Consider the following 20326-nt stretch of genomic DNA (forward strand, 5'->3'; position numbering starts at 1 on the left):
GTTCCTGGTACTGGGGTGAAATTGTCATTTGAGATGATGAATTGAAGTATTTCCACTAATGCGTGTTTAGTCAACCTCTAATAATTTTTAAATTAATTAACTGATTAATTAATTTTAAAATCGAAGTCTAGTCGGTTTACAATACTGTGTTACTTTCTGGTATACAGCACAGTGATTTACATATAATATACATATTCCTTTTCATATTCTTTTTCATTCTAGGCTCTTACAAGATACTGACTACACTTCCCTGTGCTACACAGTAGGGCCTTGCTGTTTACTTTATTTGTAGTAGTTAGTAACCCCTAATAATTAATGTGTCCCAATCATGTCACAAGAAGACAAATGAAACAGTATGTTTACCTGCTGCAAACTTTTCCCAAGAAACCACATTCGTCTCTCATGGAGAATATATCAAACGTAGCAGGGTTTACCTTGGAGGAGGGGGCTAGGCAGATTTTCATCTTCCTCTTTTATACATTCCTATATGGTTAGCAATTCTTTTTTTTTTCCTCCAAAAAAGAAAAAACTTTACTAAAATCCAGGGGGATGGTTGGCAATTCTTAAATATAAAAGAATGTGCCCCGGGATGGGGTTGGGTGGAGCTCAGTGGTAGAGCACATACTTAGCAGGCAAGAGGTCCTGGGTTCAAGGTCAATCACCAGAACCTCCATTTAAAAAAAGAAGAAGAAGAAGCAGCAGCAAATGCATCCGCTATCTACAAGCAAAAGAACTGGACCCTTCTTAACGCCATATGGAAAAACTCACTCAAGATTGATCAAGGACCTAAACGTAAGACCCAAACGATCAAGACTTTACCCCAACATACAGTGAAGTCGTTACCGCGTTTCTGGGCTGCCTCCCTCTCACAGCGCTGGCCTGGCCTCCTGCCCTGTCCAGTGTGCTCCCTGCCCCAGCCCGGCCCTTACCGGTACTTCATGCCGGTGCGCTGGGCGGTGCAGCCGTCCAGGGAGAGGCCGTGCATGCGGAGGAAGCTCTCCATGTTCCTGGCCTGCGCGGCCACCCGCACCTCCCGCAGCCGCTGCAGCTCCAGCGTGTCGGTCTGGCGGACGGGGTGCAGGGCCCAGTCCGAGTGACACCTGCTGCTCACGCTCCGCAGGCTCTCGCTGTACGTCATGGACAACATGGTACCACCCGACCTGGGAGCGGCCGCTGTCCGGACGGGAAACGCCAAGTGGCGAGGGGTTAGAGAGCATCCCGCTACCCCCAGCGCCCAGGCTGGCCGCTGGCCCAGGACAGGGGCGGCTGCAGAGACACGCCCTCCAACCAGAGCGGCCAAGGGTCTTGGTGCCTGGGGACGGATCCCGGCCCCTGGATGCCAACACCTCTTGGTATGAGATTCCTCATCCTCAAACTGCGCTGGCCGGGAACTCTGGCTAAGCCACCCTCCTCTGGCCCCGACAAAGCACAGGCGAAGCTGCATTCCAGGCGGGAGAACTCAAACGTGCTCCAAACAAAAACAGAGGCATGAGGACATGCAGAAAGCCCGGCCCCCAGAGCTGAAGGCACAACTCCATGGTGCCCTCTGGAGGTGTTCTAGGGTTAAGCCAGGCCCAGGACCATCCCTGGAAAGCACTACACGTGCACCTGTTGCTGAAGCAAACTCTGCTGTGATTTTCCCAGGAAGGCACCTCAGCCCCAGGAAGGCCCTGTTGGCTTGTTCACAGCCTCGTACAAGGAGATGCTATCCACACACACATTCTCTGCTTGTAGGAAGTGCCTTTGCACCAGCACAATGTTTTGGGCTCCATGCTTAAATGAATTATGTCACAATCCATGAACTTCTGCAATAGAAACACAGAGCCAATGCATTTAGGGAGGAGTGAGAAAGGGGGAGGGAACAGGTCTGGCATGGAGAGGGGAACTTCAAAGCTTAAATGTTAGGAGCCATCACTAAATCATCATCTGAAACGATGTCTCTCAAAAATGAACGACATGAATGCACGCCATTAGGGAAACCAGTTACGTAAATGATAATCCACCCACAGCATGGCAGTCTGTGCGGCCTTCAAGAGGGAGGGGTCTCTGCACGGTGAGTCCTAAGCGAGAGTGTTAAGAAAGGAAAGGCGAGGGGAAGAAGTGTGTGCGCAGAGTGCTGCCTGATGTCACTTTGCACACACGTGAGTGGCCCTCACGGCTGTGCGACCACATCCTGCAGGAGCCACAAGGACGCAGGGGGCGGAGCTGGTTTACAATCCCGGGACTCCCTCTGCACCTGACCTGGGCCCTCTGCCCTAGCCCGGATGCCTGCATGGTGGCCCCAGCGTTGTTACTGTCACTGAGGGGAGAGTCACCATGGGTGTCAGCTGCAGAGTGGGATCCTGGAGCCCAGTGCCGTCCCCACCTCTGCCCCAAGGGCGAACAAGGCCGATGGCCCCTGGGAAGGGCTGGGAGGGCTGTCCTGGGGCCGAGGTGGCGGCAGAGTCCCTGGGGGTGGGGGCGGCACTGGGTCCACCCTGGCCAGCCAGTCCTCAGGTGAGCTCTCCACCCCCATCCCCCAGGTCAGACCCCCCTCTCCACGGCAGGTATCATCACCTGATGTGCCACTGTCTTCGCTAGTCACCTCGCTTGCTGCATTTGACCCCCTTCAAGATCAGGTCCAGGAGGACGCGGACTCTTCTGTCCACATTCACTGCCGCACGCTCAGCGCCCGAAGCAGTCACTGGGCGTTGTCCTGCCGCACCCGCAGCCCCCGGCCCCGCCCGCAGCCCCCGGCCAGCCGCGCCCGCAGCCCCTGGTGGGGGCCAGCCTGGCTCCCTGACTCAGGCCAGGGCCCTCTGCTGGCTGCGCTCTCCTGGCGGGGTGGGGGGCTCCTGGGTCAGGACTTGCATCACCGTGGCTCAGACCCACAGGGAGGGGGCCTGCAGGACCCAGACCCTCTGGACTAAGGTCTCTGACGGATGCTAAGCAGGCAGGGATGGCCCTGGCGCGAAAATCCGCACCTCCCGGGAGAATCACTCTGGGGGCCGCAGTGCGGCCCCAGGCTCCGGGGCTGTGTGTGTGGTGGGTGCGATCTAGGAAGTGGCACCATGGAAGCCCACAGTTAGCAGCACCTGCTCCCCGCCTCCGCCCCTCCAGGTGCCCACTGCCCGTCAGGCTGCTGCTGCAAAGGCGTCTGCGTGGCCCGAGGCCAGCCCCGCCGGGGGCAAAAGCAGGCCTGTCCTGGCTTCCCTGGGGGGTCTACGTTCAGGAGCTCTTCCCTAAAAGCAAGACCCTCCTCAGACACGCACGTTCCTAGTCAGGCCCAGCCAGGCCACAATCAATAGCTATTAGCTTTCAAGACATTACCCGCAAAAAGCAGTCCCTGTCTGGTGTGGCTCTGGAAATCTAGCCGCGGCCCCGGGGCTGGGATGACAGGGTGGCTGAGTGCCCAGGTTCTGGACCGGGGCGGCCCTGTCTGTCACTCACTCAGTGTGACCCAGGCAGGCACCTGGAATGCTCTAAGCCTCACTCTCCACGTCTGCGGATTGGGGTGAGCAGAGGTCTACTGTACAGGGTGCCTTGGGCTACACGGGACCAGCCTGGACAACTGGTCAGGGTTGGCATAACGGGAGTGTGTCGCGTGCGGGAGGCGGCCGCCAATGACGTGTGGAATGTGGCATCAGTTAGGATAAGTGGTGTGGGGACAAATTACACAGAACAGGGTGGAAGGGAGACAGGCCGGCAGGCGGGGGCCTCTCCAGAGGGCACAGGTAAGCACAGGCCTGAGTGATTCGGGAGAGTGGTGCAGGTCCCAGACGTCACTAGAAAATGTTGAACAGCATGAAATGGGGACGTTAACCATCCTGAGGTGACGGGTGCCAGTGGGTGCAGCCAGGATTTGGAGAGCGCCTGTCTGTGGGGTCTGGGGTCTCCCCTACCGGTGAGCTTCTCTTACCATGCACCTTAGAGTGGCCTGGGGAGGGGCCTGTGGGAGATGCAGGGCCACCTGCTGCACTGAGGGAGCCCAGAACCTCCTGCTGGGTGTGAATGTCCCCAGGGTGCAGGGCAGGCTCGGGACAGGGGACTTGCAGGAGGACAAGTGGGTTGTGGGCGGGCATGGTGGCCCCAGGCCTGGCGTGGAGGGTGAGGACCCAGCGCCCATGAGGGGGTCTGTGGCCAGAGGGCCGAGCACAGTGAAGGAGCTGGGAAATGTCCCTTCCCCAGGTCCTCGAGGGAGGCAAGACCCCACCGAGGAGGAAGGACACTGAGGGCCAGAGGGCCTCTGATGGTCACCAGTGCTGCCTGGTGGGAGAGGCAGAGTGATAAGCTGGCTTCCTCCGCAGGCGAGCAGAGCTGGGTCCGTGGATGCGGGGCCCTAGGAAGGTGCCCTTTGTTGGGGCTCCTGCCTCGGTCCCGTGGCTTCTCAGAGCTCACAGGCACAGTGACCCCGACCTCTCCCTCCTCCTTCACATCCTGGCCAACCCCCTCGGCCACCCCATCTCAGGAAAAAGCAGTCCTCCTTAATAGCCATCACCTACAGCTTCTCCCCTGTGCTGGGGTCTGCCTTTTGCAAATCTATTCCTGTGGACGGGGGCCTGGGGAATTCACGTAAACGAACACGGTGACATGGAAAAACGGAAGGAAGACATTAACCTCATTAAGTCAATGGGAATTGCGACCTCCCTGAAGAGCCCTGCCGCCTGGAATTTCTGAACCAAGATCTGTTTACTGAAAGCCACCAACGCACGAAACGTGGGATCTGGAAGGAACCCTGGAGGCCTGGAAGCAGGAGAGCAGAGAGAAAGCGGCCCGTTTCGGAGCGCGGCTCTAGGACACACGGCGTCGCGGCAGGGCAAACGCAAAACCATTTTTGCCAGAGAACCATCAGCCAACCAAGGCCCCAAGAAGCAGCCCCCAGCTCCCTCAGGCCTGTGTTTCCAGAGAGACCTTGCAGACAGCACCCAGCCTCCTGCTGTCGTGCCTGGGGAAACTCACCAAGGCTGGGGCTTAGGGGGGAGCCCAGGTCTCCCCGGATGGGACAGCGGCGGGCTGGGAGGCAAGCACGCTCAAGCAGCAGACACTCCGCCCCACCTTCCTTCGGCTGTCCTCTCACTGTTACCTAGGGCTGGCTGCTTTTTGAGGTTTTCTGCTTTGAAAAAATATGGAGGGTCTAATTTCAGACCAGCCAAACGCACCCCCCAAATACCGTTCCCAGGATGCCTGTCCCCCACAGCATCCCCCCCAGGAAGGTGGCCGCCCCTTGCCTCCTGGAGCCAAAGGGGCCACTCACCTGCTTTGCTGGCGTCTGCTGCTTAAAAGGGGCACAGTCTAGTTTGTTAGGGCTCACCAGGCATCTAAGGATCTGGTGCAGCCGCTTTTTCATTAGGGAGTGTCACTGCGCAACGTCAGACGCGATTGTTGAATGAGAAGTCCCACAAGGGTCGGGTTGGGAGGCAGCGAGTCCATTAGTCCTATTAGGGCGTCTGCATCTCAGCGCAAGTGGCTGAATTATTGACGAGTGTGCCTCTTCCCCTAAAAGCCCGGGATGTGTGGTTCTGTGGCACAGCCTGGAGAGGCAGGCTCCTGCATGCTGGCCGGGAGGGGGCACCGGCGGGGGTCCCGCCATCCTCTGCCTTGAGGCTGTGCTTCTCGTTATTGGACCCAGGGTGGCAGCTCTGCCCCACTTTGCTGCTGTCTGCGGCCGGGGAGCCTGGGGTCGCACGGCACGTGACCACCACCCACAGTGAAGGGGCCGGGGGCTGGCAAGACGCCCCCTCAGTGCACGCACCCAGACGCCCCTCCCCCCTTCCACGGGGCTGCGCCCCAGATGCTATATCCTAACGCTGGTGCCTAGGAACGGCCGGAACGTTCCCGGAGCGTGCTATTTGGACACTGCACTGCCTCTCTCTCCAGGTGGGAGCACAGGGACCCTTGCTCATACTCCTGACCCGGGGTTTGGAAACCACTTTGAAGCTGAGCCCTGGGGTAAGGCGATGTGGAGACCCTGTCCCAGGTTCACGACTGCAGGAGCACTGTGTGTCCTCCTGGGACCCCCCTGAAGTCTCAGCATAACATTACCTTCTAGGTAGAAAATCTTGCCAGGGCCCGTGGGATTTTGGATGGAGTCTGAGCTGTTTACACCACAACAAACCTGCAAACAGCTGGCTGCAAGGGGCGGGGGTGGGGGTCACTTCCCCAGATCGGCAGTAGAAAGTAAATGAAAAGTGAGGCTGGGGAGGACACGGAGCCGGAGGGAGCTGGCAATGGGTTATGATCTGGAAAGTCCTCAGTCGTGGACTTGGATGGCCTTTCTTCAAGGCTGAAGCCCACTGTCAGTTCCGTGGCCTCCATGTCATGTGTCACCCGCTGGCTGGAGGTGGCTGTCGTGGGCCTCACTGTTGGGTGTCAGTCATCAGCTTGACATGCTCGGAGTGACAAACATCGCCCTTCCCTGGGGACACTGTTCCCCTCCGTCAGCACACTGTCCCCTCCCAGACACTGGGCCCCATGGACGTGCCGTCTGACTCTCTGTTCTCATGTCCCCTTCACCCCCTCTTCCCAGGGTTCCTGTGGTTCTCCATCTTCCCTGGTCTCCCACATCCAGCCTCTCCATCCCCCGTCTCACTCCCTGCACCTGGCTTCCTTCCTACAGCAGAGCCCTGCCCCCTGCCCTGCTCTGACACCATTGATGACACCTGAGCCCACCGGATACAGTACAAGCTCCTTTGCTTGGCATTCCTGGCTCCCCCACCAGACCCCCCACCTGCCTCTGCAGTCTGGCCTCCTGTCACTCTCCAACCTGCTTTGTCCCTGATGTCCCCGACGGTGTCACCACCACTCCCTGTCCTCCATGCACTTCTGCAAGCTGTGGCTCTGACTGTTGCATCTACTGGAATGTTCTTCCCAGTGTCTGTGCTGAATTCTGCCCAGCTTGCAAGGTCCAGCTCAAAGGCCCTGTGCCACCTCCTCTGTGAAGCCCTCCCGGCTCTCGGCTGGCTGTGACCACTCCCTCCTCGGAACCCCAACAGCTCTGGGACTCTCCAAGGCATGTTTTGCCTCCTAGATACTGTCAGAGTTATTTGGGCTCAGATTGCAGTGCTGTTGCCAGTCCTTTACCCTCCTCTGGATCACGTAACTGTGGTTCCTCCCATGGGTCGGGGGGAGTATATTTCCCCTTTGACCTTGGGCTTGGTCGTGAGACTTGCTTTGGCCAAAAGAATGATGGGAATTGATCGTGCTGGTTCTAACCGTCAGCCTTCAGAGACATCATGTTTCTGCTTTTCCCCTGTCACTTCTGCCCCGGGAAGAAGGCCTAGGGTAGCTCCTAGTTAGGAATGATGGTCAGGCGGTGAACACCTGTACCCAAACTGCAGCTCAGAGACAAACCGAGCTGAGCCCAGCCTCGGTGAACTGACTCTAGCCAACCTGCTGACATATAAACAAGGAATAAATACTTACTGTTGTCTGCCCTTGAGTTTGGGGGTCTTTGTTATGCAGCAGCATGTGTAACAGCTGACAGGTACAGAGTCCTACCTCCCTTACCCGTCTGTGAGCTGCTCCTTTGCCCTGCTGGAGGAGGGGTGCCACACGGCTGGCTGACTTAAATAACCATCCAACAGCTATGTGTGTGCCTGGGTGACATGGACGCCCCACTGGCAGTGGCACTCATGACACTGAACAAAGACCCTTCCTCCTTAGAGGTCATCATCAGAAGTCCCACAAGAGATGCCCGAGTGTCTGTGTGAAGTAACCACACTGGCGATCCAGAGGGCAGGACGGCCAGAGCCTGTGGCATCGAACGTGGAGATGAGAGGCCGAGAGGGAGGTCTTCAGATCTGGGGATTCAGTTCTCCAACAGAGCCTGTCCTAGAGCCAAGAAGGCCTCACCCAGACAGGATGCTCACTGGGAAGGTCCCCAGAGGGTGGACAGTAGGGTGCACCCCTGGGGTCCCGGGGCCAGCAAGGGGCATGAGCACTCTCCCTTCAAACCACTCATGCGGCACCTGCTTGGGCCAGGCCCTCCCAGCCGGTGGGTCCAGGCCTGGGGTTTTTCCGCCTGCTTGTCTCTCCCCTGTCCTTTCCTGCCGGGGGTGACGCAGGCCCAGGACCTCTGAGGATGCAGTCCAAGGTCATGTTTGGTTTCACGGGTCAAATACTTCTGGACAGACAGCACACATTCATCAACATACTGTGCCATCCATCCGTCCACCCCCAACAAACACATCGTATACATGTATACACACATACATCATACATACACACATTATGTGTACACACGCATGCACACACAGACCTACGTATATGATGAGAAACATTTCATCCAATAAAAGCATTTGTGAGTCCAAGTTCAGACCTCCGTATTTCAAGCAAGATCTTTTCTAGCAAAAATTTCACCAGAATCAGAGATCTGGTCATCTCTTTAGAGTGCTCTGTAAGGAGGGAGACCTCGTGGGAGGCACTGACGCCATGGTAAAATTAGCCTGAGGACCCAGGCCCACGGTCCTGTTCAGAAGTGCCAAGGCCAGGGGAAGGAAAGAGTCACATGGAAATCCAGTGCCAACCCCAGCTCCCAGGGCCTGAACGAGGTTCCTGGTGCATCGGCGATAACTGCCCCGCGGCTCTGTCACCGCTACAGGTATACGACGCTGGGGAGCCGGTTCTGCACAGACAGCCCTCCCAGGCCTGGAGGCCGACCCACACCATGGACATCAGGGCCCTGCCCTCAAGAGCCACACCGAGTCCCCAGCCCCAAGGCTGGCGGAGCCGCCCCGTGGGGTCTGTAAACCTGACCTTCTCCTGACAGGAGAAAATGGCAAAGTACATTCCTAGAGTCAGAGACTGCCAAGAAGTATGTGTATTTGTGGCGCACCCACCCCGACTCTGCAGGTTGAAGAGGCTGTGTGGACAGCGGAAGGGCACCCCCCCAGGGCTTTGCTGATGGACGTGCCTCTGGCTGGACCGCAAGCCTGGGCCACTTGACCCCACGTCCCTCTGGTGACGGCCTTTCACCAACAGGGAAATGCATCAGAAAGACAGCAGTGAGTCTGCCCAGACCCTGGCCCAGGTCCCATGGGAGCCGCACACCCAGAGAGCTCCGTAGGCTACAAGTCAACTCAACTCAACTCTGAGGAAGAGAGGAGAGTGCTGGGCTGGGCGTGTCATCTTTTCCTCCGATCCCCTAAGCCGCACACACCTGGGGCAACAGGACAGCACCCAGCTGGCTGCCCGAGGAGTGGGGTCTCAAAGGCCAGCAGGCGAGAGCTGAGCTCAAACCACAGGGATCCTGGACGGAGCGCCCGGAAGACCAGCCCCAAGCCCCGCCGCTGTCAGGATGCTACGTGACGCCGCGCTGGGGCACCGAGAGGGAACAGAGCCCAGGTCTCCTGGGAGGATTTGCAGTTGCAGCACTGCCGACCCCGCCGGGGCGGCCCTCCCACGCGCTCCCCTGCTTGCGTGTTTTAGGGAAAACAGAAGGCTCGTTACCTGTAAAACTGGAGCTGTCTTTTGGGGCTCCCATACCGAGTACTGCGGACAGCAATGGAGGGGAGAGAAGGAGACAGAGAGAGAAGAGAGAAGCCACAGTTGGCATTAACCACGGGGAGGCGCCGACCGGGAAGCATCCGCGACTCCCGCAGCCCCGGCCCCGCCCACTCCGCTCTGGGATGCGCCCGGGCGCCCAGCGCTCGGCGGCAGCGCCACCCAGTGGCACAGGGAAGCACGGGGTCCTCTGTGTCTGGCCTCCCTCCCACACGAGCCGGGAAGTGAAGACGAGACGTAAGCCTCCGGGTGACTGTCCATTCGCGTTTTAGTGCAACAAGCTTTAAGACAACAGTTGAAAACCCTCTGACCAAGGAGTGCAACACTCTGGCAAGCCTGCATGTGACCAGGGTTTTTTTTTTTAGGACTTTGATGTAGGAGGGGTACCCTGTTCCCTGTGGTCTCCACGGGCACTTGCTCTGGCTCAGGCCCGGCAAGTTATCTGAAGGTCTGTTGCTCAAGGACGGATGGACCTCCGCGGTTCTGCTCGCACCCTGTCTTCCGTGACACTGGTGCAATCGGGCTCCATGCTCCGTCCACAGAGCCAGCAGCTCTCCCCTCCCCACGCCCCGCCTATGGTTCAGCCTGGGCTATTTTCCAAACAGAAAGACCCAGGGCTGGATCTGGAAGTGGGCATCACAGAGAGGAGGTCAAGGATGCCCCGTGAGCACCGGCCGCCCCACCCTCCCCGGGCTCTGCACAGGCCTGTCAGGCTTTGAGCCTTGCTCAGGGAGTTGGGGATGCTGGTGGGACCTCAGGGACTACAGGAGCTGCGATGTGCAGGACGCGAGAATCTAGGAAGGGCCCCCCTCCCTCTCGGGCCTCTGTTACCTTCAGTGGAACATTTCAGAAGAGTAAGGGACAAGGCAGGAGTCTAATCCTGGCTCCATCCCACCCGGAAAACCTTGTTTTTTTGTTTCCCACTGAAACGCTGGCCCGTGTGCACCCCTCAGCCCTGCCAGCCTCATCGGTCCTTCCCTCTGGGTCCCGGGGAGGAGACTGGCCTGGGGGCCCTCCTCAGAGGCAGCACGGACCCTGGGAGGGCCTGGGGGGCTGGTGCGGGCCTCACCTGTAGATCATGCCGGGGGAGCCCGTCTGTCGCAGGGAGAGCCGAGCTGGGGAGCCAGTGGTGGATTCCGGATACATGGGGCCGGCCTCACTCGTCCAGACCCGGGTGCTTGATCACGGAGGGAAGATTCTGGAGGGAAAGCAAAGCAGGAGGGGAGGTGGTTAAAAAAGACCAACCAGGTTCAGCCAGGATGCTCTGGGGTCCTGAAGGCCCCGTTCCCTGGGCATCTGTACGTCCCTCGTCAGACAGACACACAGACAGACCCACTGGGGACCGGATGAGGCTGATGATCCGGTGCAATGACCCTCTGAAGGATTTCCACCCCATCCTCCATCCTCCCACCCGCCCCTCCCCGACTGCTTTCCTGAGGTTCTAAGAGCCCTTTCCCATCGCCCAAACTATGCAGAAATGGTGGTGCCAGGGGGAGTCTGTGGCCCTGGGACTCTGAGTTGTCCTCCCCATCCCAGGGTGGCATCATTGTCACCCATGGTTGTCTCTAGTGCCTCACCCTCCCTGACCTCGATGGCAGCCCGGTCCCTCTGCTCAGGGTTAAGGAAGGCAGCTTGTCAGAGGCCCCATGGCCCCCCGGTCTTGGTACTCACGCCCTCGTGCAATGTACCCCCCTCCCCTTGAGTGTACACTGGCCCCAGTGACCTGCTCCAAACCCACAGGGTATGGCACAGGTGGTGGGATGTCACTTCCGTGATTAGGTGACATACACCGTGCCTTCTGTGTTGCTGGCAGACTCTCCCTTGCTGGCTCTGACGAAGCAGGCTGCCCCATGTGACAAGGACCTGAGGGTGGCCTCTGGCCAACAGACAGCAACTGAGGCCCTCCGTCTGACAGCTCACAAAGAGTGAATCCCTCAGGCAGCCACGGGAGCTCGGAAGCACATCCCTCCCCAGCCCAGCCTTCGGATAAGAGCCCAGCCCCGGACCACAGCCCGATGGCAGCATCAACACTCAGAACATTCTGCTTTCTCCCTACCCCACACTAATACCTGGATGGCCCGGACAAGGCCACGGCGCCCACCTGAGCACACGCCGCGCTGCCGTGCGGCCCTTCAAGGGCATCCCGCAGCTGGACGCTTGCCCACCTTTCCTTCCTTCTTTCTGGAGCAGTGCCGTCTGCACACAAGCATCCTCCCATCTTCAAAACAAAAAGCACGGTCCCCTGGACCCACTTCCTTCTCCATTCTTGTCCTATTGCTCTCCTTCTGTTCACAGGAAAGTTCCTCAGAGGAGTTGTCCTTTCTTGTCTGCAGTCCCCCTCCCTTCTGCCCTTGGCCCTCTGAGGAAGCTACTCTCGCCAAGGTCGCTGTGACCTCCCTGTTGCCGAGCCTGCTGGTGTCCCTCGTTCGGGGTGGACGGTGGGGCTGTGCAGCTTCCTGGCCCCGGGACCCCACGCTGCCCGGCTGAACTGCTGCCTCCCCGGCTGCTGCCCCTCTGTCTCCTGGGCTGTGTGTGGCTCCGCTCTCTGGTCTCTGGCTCTGGTTTCTGCCCAGGCTCGGGTCTTGAACCTCTCTTCTTTTCTGTCCACACAAAGTTCCTCAGATTTCCGCCAGTCTTCTGGCTCTGACGTCCGTCACTATGCTGCAGACCCCACAGTTACATATCCAGCCCCTGGGTCTCCCTGGACTGCAGACTCGTTTATCCAACTGTCCGCCTGGCATCTCTATGAGGATGTGGAACAAGTGGTTCTAACACCGAGCTTCTGACTGCTCCCACCCCAGCCCTTTTCTTCCTACAGCCTCCCCGTCATCCTAGCATCTTCGGAAACATCCAGACCCCCAAGCTTCCGGAGGAGACCTCCACCCCCTCCTCCCCGGCCCGTGCTGCTACCTTCTCTCTCACGGTCCCCACAACAGCTTTCGATGGGTCTCCTGGTCCCCACCCTGACTCCACACACTCTGCCTTACAGGAGTCAGAGTGAGCCTTCTAGAATATAAAGCAGGCCACGCTGTTACTTTGCTCAGACCTTCCAGTGGTTTCCCATTCTATCCGGAGTGGAAGCCCAAATCTCAACAGCAGCCTCAGCCCCGGCCCGCCTGCCCCAGGACCTCTCGACCTCATCCCTGCCGGCCCCTTTGCTCAGTCTGCCCCAGATACACTGGCTCCGTGGGGTCCCCTGAACCCAGCAGGCACTCCAAGCCCAGGGCTTTTGCACCCACTCTTCCTTCTGCCCAGTCTCTGCCCCCGATCCACCCGAGGGACCCCTGACCTTCTCCTCCTACTACGAGGGGCGCACTCACAGAGTCTTCTCTGCACACCTTATCTCAGGTCACAGACCTGTCCTGCCTGCACTCCCCTGGCCCCTTCCCTGCCTCATGTCCTGCTGGCACTTGTCACCTTCTAACACATCTTATATTTCACCTGCTGTCTCATGTATGACCCCAAGATGCCAGCTGCGTGAGCGCAGGGAGTTCTGTCTGTTGTGTTCACGGCTGTGTCTGGCACACCCATGCTGGGGGAGGGCCTGGGGCTCTGCACGCACCTGGGAGTCTTCTCTGCAGGTGCAATGCCCGCTCTGTCCACAGGGGGTGCTCAGGGCAGCCCCAGGGGCAGGGACGACCCTTGCCACTGGCCACACTTAGGGAGGTGTCCTCAGGGAGACCACCTGCCCCCCTCCTTACCCCTAGCCTGGACTCTGGAAGGTCAGGCTCCCGCAGGGCCAGTGGCCAGCTCCCCACTTCACAGCCACCCAGGCACTGGCCACACTGTGATGCCCACTTCACAAGGAAAAGACCCGCAGGCCGCAGCGGTGCCTCTGTCTCCTTCCTCCTGGGGGGCCGGCACCTGTGCCACCTCATGGCAGAGAGGGTTGGAGGGTTGGCGAGGTTTCCCCACGCTCCCTGCTTTGCATTCAGGACGCAGTCCGGGGCACAGCTGACCTGCCCAGAGCCCAGCTCCCTGCTCTGCAGCTGCCACTGTCCAATCAGGAGCTACTGCGTCCGCCCAGCGGCCAATCCCCAAGGAGCTGACATCCCAATGGGGATGCTGCGAATCCCAGGCTGTGCTGGGCTCCCGCACCGCGCCTCCGAGGGCGGCAGGCAGGGCTGCCCCCGGCTCCCTCCCTGGGACAGTTCAGAAACCATTTGACAACACACCCGGTTCAGGAGGGGCAGGAGGGGCGCCTGGCCGCTGAGAAGGTGTGGCTCGGGGTCCAGGCTGGGAGCCCGAAGGCTGGGTCCCTCCTGTCTCCTGCACGCCCACCTGATCTGTGTGTGACCTTGAGCAAACCAGCATGGTTTACACTTGGGGACACTGCAGCAGGGAGCACTGACAGGAGCAAAGAGAAGTAAGGCAGGAGTGCGCTCTGAGCCCGAGAGGAAAGGTGCCGAGTTGACCCCAGCTCTCACCCTTTGCGGGCTGAGCTGAGTGACGGCAGGGGACCTTAAAGGTCAGGAGGGTCCATCTACGGTCATTGTCTTTTCCCCAACTAATGATTTTGAAAATTTAAACATCGGAAAAGTTGTAAAAAACCAGAATAGCAACAAGCACCTACATACCCTTCCTCCCTTTCACGGACAGTCTCCATTTGTCTCATCCGCACGCAGTGCCTCCCCCTCCCCGCCCCTCCGCTCTTTTTCTCTCTCCCCTTCCCTCCTCATCCCTCCCTCTCACACGCACTTTTTTTCTGAACCATTTGAGAGTTATGATCTCATGCACTTCACCCACCCCTTAAGCTGCAGCGAGCATCTTCTGAGAATAGAAACTCTTACATGACCACAATACCAGGATCCCACCTCAGAGAATTAATTCAATACTGCCTGCTACATCGCGTGTATTAACAATTTCCCAGTTATTCTCAAAATACATTCTATAGCTCAAAAAAACCTCAGGATCCACTCAGGGGTCACAAATGACGTTGGTTATTTGCCTCTGGCCTCCAATCCAGCACCCCCACCACTGAGGGTTTTTTTTTTTTTTTCAAGCTCAGGCCCATAGTCCTGCAGCCTGTCCCACGTTCCAGGTTTGTCTGATTGCACCTCTGGTGAGGTGTGTCCTGCATCCAACCGGGGTGCATGTGTGCGTCGGTCCATCACTGGCAAAGCCAGGTTCTGACCCTTGGTTGAGGTGGCTTCTGCCTGGCACAGCGCACTCATCCCTTTAGAATTAACCACTAATTGCGGGGAGGGCACTTCGAGGCCCTGTGGGAATCCAGTTCCCTGAAACCCCTCCCTGGGGGTGTTTTCTCAGCTTCAGTTTTCCCAGAAAGGCCAGGATGTGGCCAGGCAGGGCTCTGAGTGCCGAGGAGGTGAGAAGGCACGAGGCCGAGTTTAAGCAGGAAGAAAACACAGAAGTGGGTCCCCGGAGGCCTTAGGCTGTAGCAGGGCTGCGGCCCCGGCCAGGCCTCGAGTGCAGACTCTCTCAGGGACTGACTGAAGACCCCACGGGGCCTCCGTGTGACTCTGGGGCCTGGGATTGGCCGTGAGCCTTTGGGCTGACAGTCTTCTGGACAAGGGGACCCATGATGTGACTTTAAACACAGACAAGCTCATTTATACACACAGAGGGAAAGCACCAGAATAAACTGCATGGGCCGTGCCGGAGAAGGCCGGGCTGACCAAGGTGAGGCGCCTCTGACCGGGACACACGAGCTCTCTCTCTCTCTCTCTGAGCCTCAGTTTTCTTACTTGCAAAATGGGGGCCTAGCCTACATGAACCTCAATTTCTCTGTTGGAGCTCAGCATATATGATACGTTATTCTGGGGGTTAACATGCCCGGGGGCCTTCGCTTCGGAGCTGTGAGGGGAGCTCTGTCTCTGTCTCTCTCTGACTCCTTCAGCCTCAGCATTAAAGATGGAATCCGTAGTTTCTCCGAGTTGATGAGAGCTACCTGCACGAGATGGGAAGAATTCAGTGCATCTGGGAGGGAGAAGAAAAGGAATTTGCAGCTGCAAGCCAAGAAGCCACAAAGAAAGGTCTGACAGAGCCCCCGAGTCTGGAGACATAAAATAACACAAGGTGCACTGTGATGGGGGACCACCTGTTCTGGTTACTCCGATGCTCTGGCTGATGAGGGGCGTCTGACTGGCATAGAGGGAGGGTTATGAGGATACAGGAGGTTGAATCGGCGCCCATTCCTCTCTCCTCCGGTACCCACGTCCTTTGCTGAGTTCCTTTGCTGCTTCCCCCCAACACGCATGTGAACATCACACACACACACACACACACACACACACACTTGGGCCGATGGAGAGTGAGCAGAATGACCATGTGCCAGCTCCAGCCTCAGCCACAGGAGACTTGCCCTGGAGCCTCTGTCGTCATCATGGACGAACCTGCCCCAACCCCTACTCCCTCGGCTGGTCCAGAGAGGTTGATCTGCACGGTAAGAGCCACTCGGCCTCAGCCGGGCATCGCCAGCTGCCCTGCGACGTGCAGCCAGCAGACCCACGACGCGTGCTCAACGAACCTCCCTGCAGCCAGCCGCCAGGACCGTCACACGGAAGGTGAATGGAGCTTCAACCGTAACTTTAGCACTGCTGGGAGCACGTTCTGCTCTGCTCTAATACTCAGGGTCTCTCTTATTACATTAAATTATAGCTCTGGTGGGTGGCTGGGAGCTACTTCCAGTTACTGGTAAAACGATGCCACGGCTGTCTCTCTACCATAGCTTCTGGAGCACAAAACTTGGTTCATGGTAACCTTCGGGGAGGGAGATTTCTCCACCCGAGGTTAGCCCTTCGAGCACTGGAGAGGGTAGCTGCTTCTAAATTGACATCTTGCCAGAGCCTACGATACGTTTCCATCTTCTTCTAGGGCTGGGCTGATGACACAGTTCTACCCTCTTTGGGTGACTCCAGGAGATCATTCTAGGTGTTGGGGAGGGGCTGAGGCCCGGTCGAGGTTCAGATCTGGCTCTTGGTTTGAGTCCTAACCCTGCCATTTCTTGGTGTATCATCTTGGGCAAATCTCTCAACCTTCCCAAGTGTCAGTTTCTCCATCTGTGAAATGGGATGGTAACAGGAGTTGGGGAGGAGCTGATGTGCTAACTGTTGGGGGTGCACAGTGAGGGCCATGGGGGCTGGGATCTGCCTGTGCCTGGCCCTGGTGGAGGGAAGGTGCTGCCCAGGGCCTGGGAGCTCCTCAGAGAGTCCCGACCACAGCTCCTTCCTGAACGTGTGCCCAAAGCGATGAAGTCACTTCTGCACAGATGCGTCCCTCCCAGGCAGCGGTCCTACCTTCCAGAAAATCACTTTTCAGGGCCCTCAGACCCGCTCCAACATCTGCTTTCCCTCGCTGCCTCTCTGCCTTGCTCTCATCTTCTCATCGTTTCCACTCTCCCAGAAAAAGGCTCTTTGCTTAGAGATGTGACCTGCCACTCACAGGTCCGCCTCGGGGCCATGTGGGCCCTCTGGGGCGGCATCCTAATTCTGAGTCATCCTGGAAGCCCAAAGGCTCCAGAAGGCTTGGCCCTAGTTCGCTGAGGTCTTAAGAATGGTAACACTTACGAGTTTCCTATTGCCACGTGACCAGGGTTAGCGTGGTTTACAGTAACAAACGTCTCTCACACTGCTTTGGGAGTCAGGAACCCGGGATGGGTGGTGCTGGCTCATGATGCCAGCTGGGGTGGCAGTCTTGTCTAAAGGCCCCTGTTTCTAGACATCTCCTGCACGTGGCTGTGGGCAGGGGGCCTCAGCTCCACGCCCCCTGGATCCCTCAAGCCAAGGCAGCTGGCGTCCCCCAGAGAGAGACACTGCAATGTCTTTCATGACTGAGCCTCAGAAATTGTGTCTATTGGTCACAAAGACTGACCCTAACATGATGGAAGGCGTGAGGACTGGGAGGCAGGGCCACTGGAGGCCACCTTGGAGGTCTCAGCCTTGACACCCATGAGGGACTATTCCTCGCAGCTGCTCCATTCCCATTTCCCCTGAGATGTGGGGATACGGCTCCACCAGGGCAGGGGGCTTCGTCTCTGCTGCTCACTGATGTGTCCCAGAGCAGTGCTGGGCACACAGTGGGTGCTCAGAGAACGGAGACCAAGGGACCGGGGAGAAGAGGCTCGTGGCATACAGGTGCGGCGGGTACGTGATGGCTGTCGGGTGTCTTCCCAGAAGCCTTGGGGCTCAGGGCTGCAGCTTGAACTATGCCCCCCTGTATGTTGCTTCTTAAAGCCTGGAAACCCTTCTACCAAAGCCCTGCAGTGCTTCTCTGACTGTACACGAACAAAACCACCGCCCTTTCTGGGGCCAAAGCCTGCAGGAGCTTTGGCGGCCACAGTGCGTCTCAGGAAGAGACAGGAAGAGGTATAACCGCTCGAAACCACACAGATCCGGAAGGGTGTTTGTGCAACATCCCCTTCCTCTCTCCCAGCGGCAGGGCGCCCCAAGACGGGAGCTGACTCCTCTCCCACGAGCAAGGCGGGCGGCTGAGTGAGTGCGGCTGAACCTGAGAGCGTCCGGGGAGCAGGCAGAGAGGCCTGGAAGGGCCTGAGGTCAACCGCCCAGCTTCCAAACAGCACCATCTGGACGGTGCTCAGATTCAGGGGGAGCTGGGTGGGGGGAGAACGGCGCCGTGGTTACCTGGTGCCGGGACCCCTGCTCTTTGCCAACAAGAACCTCTGTCTCTCCTCCAAGCTCCCAAGTCCGGAGTGGAACCAAGCGGCCCCAAGCGGCCCCAAGCGGCCCCAAGCGGCCCCAGGCTGCCCCAGGCGGCACGGTGACCCCCCCGAACTTGACACTGAACAGCATGGACCTCACGTGGTCAGACGGCAATGGAAGCGTCTGGACCAGCCATGGAGGCCACGGGCGAGATCGCCTGTTCACACACTTATCAACGCCGCATTAACAGCCCCTTATAAAGATCGCAGACGGAACGTTTCCGTCTTTTCAAAACAACATTCAAATGCCTGTTCCCTGATTACAAACAAGTCCACCAGCACAGAGCCCAGGCTGGACTCCTGCAGGGAGAGCCCCTGCTCAATCTAATTAACGCCACAGTGCAAAAAAAAAGGTCACAGCCCCCAAATCCCAGCTCTCCCAAAGTGACGCTGGAAGGCCTTTGCCCTTGGACAGCCCCCCAGATCCACACCCACTTCCCCTGCACCTGCTGGGTGGGCGCCTCCTGACCAAGGGGACGCCTCGCTGGGGCTCCTGGCTATGCCCGGGCTGCGCACAGGGATGGCAGGGGGTCTGTCGGGGTCAGCAGCCAAAGGCCCCGAGCCTTGGGCTCAGCCACCCTCCCTCCCCAGCCTGGCCTCTCCCGGTGCTGTCCGGATCCTGGTGACCACAGGTGGAAGGATGTGGTCACCTGGCACCAGGGAACAGAAGAGAAGCCTCAGTGCTTTATAGACCTTGTGAGCTGCAGTGGGTCAGGGCAAGATGTGGGAGACAGAAGCCCACGTGTGCTCCAGAATCTCCATAGCCATCCTGGGGAGCCCAGGCCACCCTTTAGTTGTTCATTCAGCAAGCGTATCACAGCCCTCCTGCCGCACCCCGGGGCACTCACAGCCTCCTCCCCGTCAGCCACCCTGGCCTCCCGCAGTGGCCACACCCTGTACCAGTATCCTGCTTGGGGCCCAGAGTGGAGAAGAGACTGAGGTGGGGGAGGGAGGAGACAGCATGAAGACTCCGGGCTTTTCTGGGCCAGAAAGCCCCCTGGGCACCAGGGGGCTAACCCCACCCTCCTCTCCCTCGTGGCCACCAAGGGGGCCCTTCCAGACAGACTCACAGAGTAGGGAAGCACTTCAAGGGGTCCTCTGGCCACCCTCCCCCTTGCCCTGCAGGAGAGAGGAGGGGTGGGGCGCCTTTCGTTTTGTTTTTAACGCAGAGACCCTCACCCCTTCCGCCTCTGAAACTACTGTCTGCTTGGAGATGGAGACCCCAAGGCAGGGAGCTCCCAGGAGCCGCAGATGGGCCGGAGCCTCTCCCGGAGTTTGCAGGGACCCATCCGCAGCTGCCCGCCTCTCCCCGGGCTGGACAGAGGTGGCCTGCTGAGCTCTTGATCTCTGGATGGCTCCTTGCCCCAGGGATGAAAGCAGAAGCCAGCAGCCCCGGAGGAAGGGCCCTGCCCAACACCTCCTCCGGGTGCCAGCCTGCTGCACCCCACCCTCCGGCCAAGCACGCCCCAGGCGGCGGGAGGCTGGCCCGGCCCTCCCAGGGAGGACGCCGGCCGCGCTCTGCAGAGCCGCTGTGACAGACGGCCACGTGGGCTCTGCCTGGGTCCACAAGGGCAGCTCCTGCCCTGGCTGCGGCCAGTGCTGTTGGGGAGCAGGGCCCAGGGGGCTGCTGGCCTGATTAACCCTGGACGTTGGGGGAGCTCCCGAGCCAGAGCCCAGGGGGCTGCCTTCCCCTCAAGCACAAAGCCCATCTGGGGGCACAGGGTCCCTGAAGCCCCCTGGGTACCTGTTCCTGGGTCAGAACTGCCAGAGACAAGACCATCTTGGTGTGTACAAGGCAGGAGGTGAAAGCCACGGGCCAACCAGGAAGCTGGTGGCAGAGAGAGACAGAGCGCAGGGTGCTTGGCAGGCGAGGTCCTGGAGAGGCGGGGTGTGGCCTCTTGTCCCAGGTGCGCCCGAGGAGGGCCCCAGACACCCTGACCTTCCCGCTGGCAGGGCAGCAGCCACGTGGGGCAGGGAGGAAGGGAGCCCCGTCCTTGGGGTGGGGGCCAGAGGCACAGCTACCTGTGAGTCCTGGGGTGTTCAAGAGTTCCTGCTGATTGGCGCCAGCTCTGTTCCAGATCTGGGCTACACGCCTTTCACCCACGTCCCCTCATCTGACCGCCCCCGCAGCCTGGGGGGGTTACTGCCGTTCCCCTACTGCAGAGGTGA

General features: G+C 58.9%; 1 protein-coding gene across 5 annotated transcripts in view; it reads right to left on the reverse strand.

The window, feature by feature from the left end:
• Positions 1–20326, reverse strand: part of KCNAB2 (potassium voltage-gated channel subfamily A regulatory beta subunit 2) — an 85246-nt gene that overhangs the window by 42172 nt on the left and 22748 nt on the right. Inside the window, exons 1-3 of one of the 5 annotated variants that reach the window (XM_074377587.1) lie at positions 20180–20279; positions 10550–10678; positions 9427–9468 (exon numbers count right to left, since the gene is read on the reverse strand). In XM_074377587.1, the coding sequence (XP_074233688.1) occupies positions 9427–9468; positions 10550–10626 (119 nt within the window). In that variant the 5' untranslated portion in view covers positions 10627–10678; positions 20180–20279. Of the gene's footprint in view, positions 1–929; positions 5180–9426; positions 9469–10549; positions 10679–19901; positions 20058–20179; positions 20280–20326 lie in introns of those variants that run through there. The other 4 variants (XM_010957612.3, XM_010957611.3, XM_010957614.3 and 1 more) reach the window with 4 other exon arrangements.

This window comes from Camelus bactrianus, chromosome 13 (assembly GCF_048773025.1).
Source record: "Camelus bactrianus isolate YW-2024 breed Bactrian camel chromosome 13, ASM4877302v1, whole genome shotgun sequence".
Lineage (NCBI taxonomy): Eukaryota > Metazoa > Chordata > Mammalia > Artiodactyla > Camelidae > Camelus > Camelus bactrianus.